The following is a 2500-nucleotide window of genomic DNA, read 5'->3' as shown; positions in this document are numbered from 1 at the left end:
TAATGATGTTTTTTGGAGTGAGAAGTAAACTTCGATGCCAATTTTGTCATACCTTGTACGTATTAACTACTTTTTAAATAAAAAAGGCATATTTTCAAACTTGACCGTGAAAGTGTCATTCAGTAAATCTTGTAAATAGAGATTGTTCACTGCACGGGTACAACTCCTTCTCATACTCAAAACTAGCGGGCTTTGCTGCAGGGGCAAAGACCGCTTTAAGACTTATCTGTTGTCATCATTTTACAATTTGCCAATTTGAGGTCTTCTTTTGGAAGACGACATAGAAGTGACAAATGTAAAAAAAAAACTGAATTAAACCGAACATATCTTGGAGAAAAAACAAACCAAAAAGCGTCAAACAGAGAAAAGAGTCAATTTTGCATAATTGAAGACAAAGCGTTCATTCAGTCTGGACGCCTTACCATGGCAACAGCTTACATAGCGCATCAACTATTAACAAATTCTCAACCTTTCCAGTAACACTTGTTTGTGGCGAGGTTTCAGTTGAGCTTCCCGACGAAAACGGTCGCAATATTACAGCAAAGAAAGGATATGAGATTTGCGTGCAGTTCTGTGTGATTAGCCACTGCAGCAAGATGAAATCAAAGAAGTTTATTTTTTATTGACGTAAAATTGTAATAATTGTTGATTATAAAATGCTTCCATAGCACAACTCAGTTTTTAGTTTACATTTGGTATCAATGAGTTTCTGACAAAGCTACCAGAGAGTTGTTAAAACTAAGCACGCCATCCTGCGCCCTGCCTGGACTTAGATGCTAAGGGAATAGCAGTTTTAATATCACAGGTTTGGTTTGGGTTTTAGAATGTGTCTTCTCCAGTTCAGATTGATCCAGTACGCTGTTTGCGCCTGCTGTGATTGGCCGAAGTAATTACTTTGGTATTTGTTTTATGACATTCAATTGAAAACCGCTCTAAAATTAATCATCTTCTTTATAATAAAAGTCTATTATTTTACGAAAATGGCATTTTGCAACGATATTGATGCAGAGGATCCTTAAATCGTGCCCGGGCAACACCGAAAAGATGTGGATACGTCCAAGAAGCAATTGGTAAAACGTTCAACATAGCAACTAGAATGTGTCTTCTCCAGTACTGATTGGTCCAGTGCGCTGTTTGCACCTGCTGTGATTGGTCGAAGTAATTACTTTGGTATTTGTTTTATGACATTCAATTGAAAACCGCTCTAAAATTTATCATCTTCTTTATAATAATAGTCTATTTTTTTAAGAAAATGGCATTTTGCAACCATATTGATGCAGAGGATCCTTAAATCGTGCCCGGACAACATCGAAAAGATGTGCACTCGTCCAAGAAGCAACTGGTAAAACGTTCAACACTGCAACTAGAATGTGTCTTCTCCAGTCCTTTCTCCAAACTGCCATGACGGCCAAATTCTGGTATCGCGTTTCGATCGCCAAGGACAAACTTGTGAAAAGCCACTCGATCACTAATGGAACTGCAGTCAACTTGGTAAAGGATAGCAAAACTGCCCAGTGGGATATGTTCTTCATATAAATGAATTGGTACAAGTGAAAGAATCCATTTATGGAGACAATTGCGGCGGACTCATAGAGCATGCTCATAATAGCGATATCCGCTGCTATTCTCTCGGTACGCGGAGTTCGGTAACGCCCCCAAGGAGCCGAGGCTCGTTTCAAGATTCGCTGGCATATGTGATCGATGACAACAACTGTGCTTCGTTCTATGACCTCAGCGACGCCGTGAATTATTCCAAGATAGGCGATGGCTTTTAAGTTGCCGAGATCCACCTGCATAACACGGAATATGATCGCTGAGGCACTGTACAGTGGCGCCATCATAATGTAAGAATAAGCTGGGTGTGTTATTCTCCAAAGTCTCTGAACACAGATACGAGATGTTGTCTTGAAGGCCACCCCAAGGAGCGGAGAAAATAGAGCGATGATCAGTTTGCCTTTTTCGTTTTGTTTATCATACGCAGGATACATAAATATAGCAAACACGAAAACCGCTACAAGAGGTAAACCATAAATGCCTGAAAAAAGCATGAAAACAGCGCGTTTTTGTCGCGTTGAGTGAAGGCAGAGATGATTTGCTAACAAGCAGTTGTGGCCAAGAATACTCATGAGGAAGAGAATGTTAGCAGGGATGACTTGTTCGTTATCGAGGAGCGGGAACGATTTAATAATTCCCAGAGCTTGTAAAGTCACTCGGTACAGTGAGTCCAAGAAATACATGAACATGCAACATAGAAAGAGTTTTGCCTTGACTCCTGACAGTTGAAACGGACGGAAAAGAACTAGAGCAGATAAAAACGCCCAAATGTACAATACGACGCACTTGATGATCTCACAAATGACCAGCACCCATTGTAACTTTAGCGGAATGGAGGCCTTTCGTTGAAATTGGCAGTTTAGAAAAGTTTTATAGCAAAGATAAGAGATCAATGTGAAAAACGTACCAATAGCGATGGCTGAGAGAAGCGAAATCGAAGCACCGA

General features: G+C 40.2%; 2 protein-coding genes across 2 annotated transcripts in view; one reads left to right on the top strand and one right to left on the bottom strand.

Moving 5' to 3' along the window:
* LOC138023983 (sperm flagellar protein 2-like) overlaps positions 1 to 102 on the top strand; it is a 54566-nt gene extending 54464 nt beyond the window's left edge. The window contains exon 60 of the mRNA XM_068871065.1: positions 1 to 102. This exon is cut by the window's left edge and continues 140 nt beyond it. The gene's annotated coding sequence lies outside the window, so the exon portion shown is untranslated.
* A 572-nt stretch (positions 103 to 674) lies between these two features.
* Positions 675 to 2500, bottom strand: part of LOC138024191 (uncharacterized) — a 2274-nt gene continuing 448 nt past the window's right edge. The window contains exon 1 of the mRNA XM_068871302.1: positions 675 to 2500. This exon is cut by the window's right edge and continues 448 nt beyond it. Coding sequence (XP_068727403.1) covers positions 1245 to 2500 — 1256 coding nt within the window. The 3' untranslated portion in view covers positions 675 to 1244.

The sequence above is a fragment of the Montipora capricornis genome, chromosome 11, assembly GCF_036669925.1.
Source record: "Montipora capricornis isolate CH-2021 chromosome 11, ASM3666992v2, whole genome shotgun sequence".
Classification (NCBI taxonomy): Eukaryota; Metazoa; Cnidaria; class Anthozoa; order Scleractinia; family Acroporidae; genus Montipora; species Montipora capricornis.
This window is presented reverse-complemented; position numbering and strand designations above follow the sequence as displayed.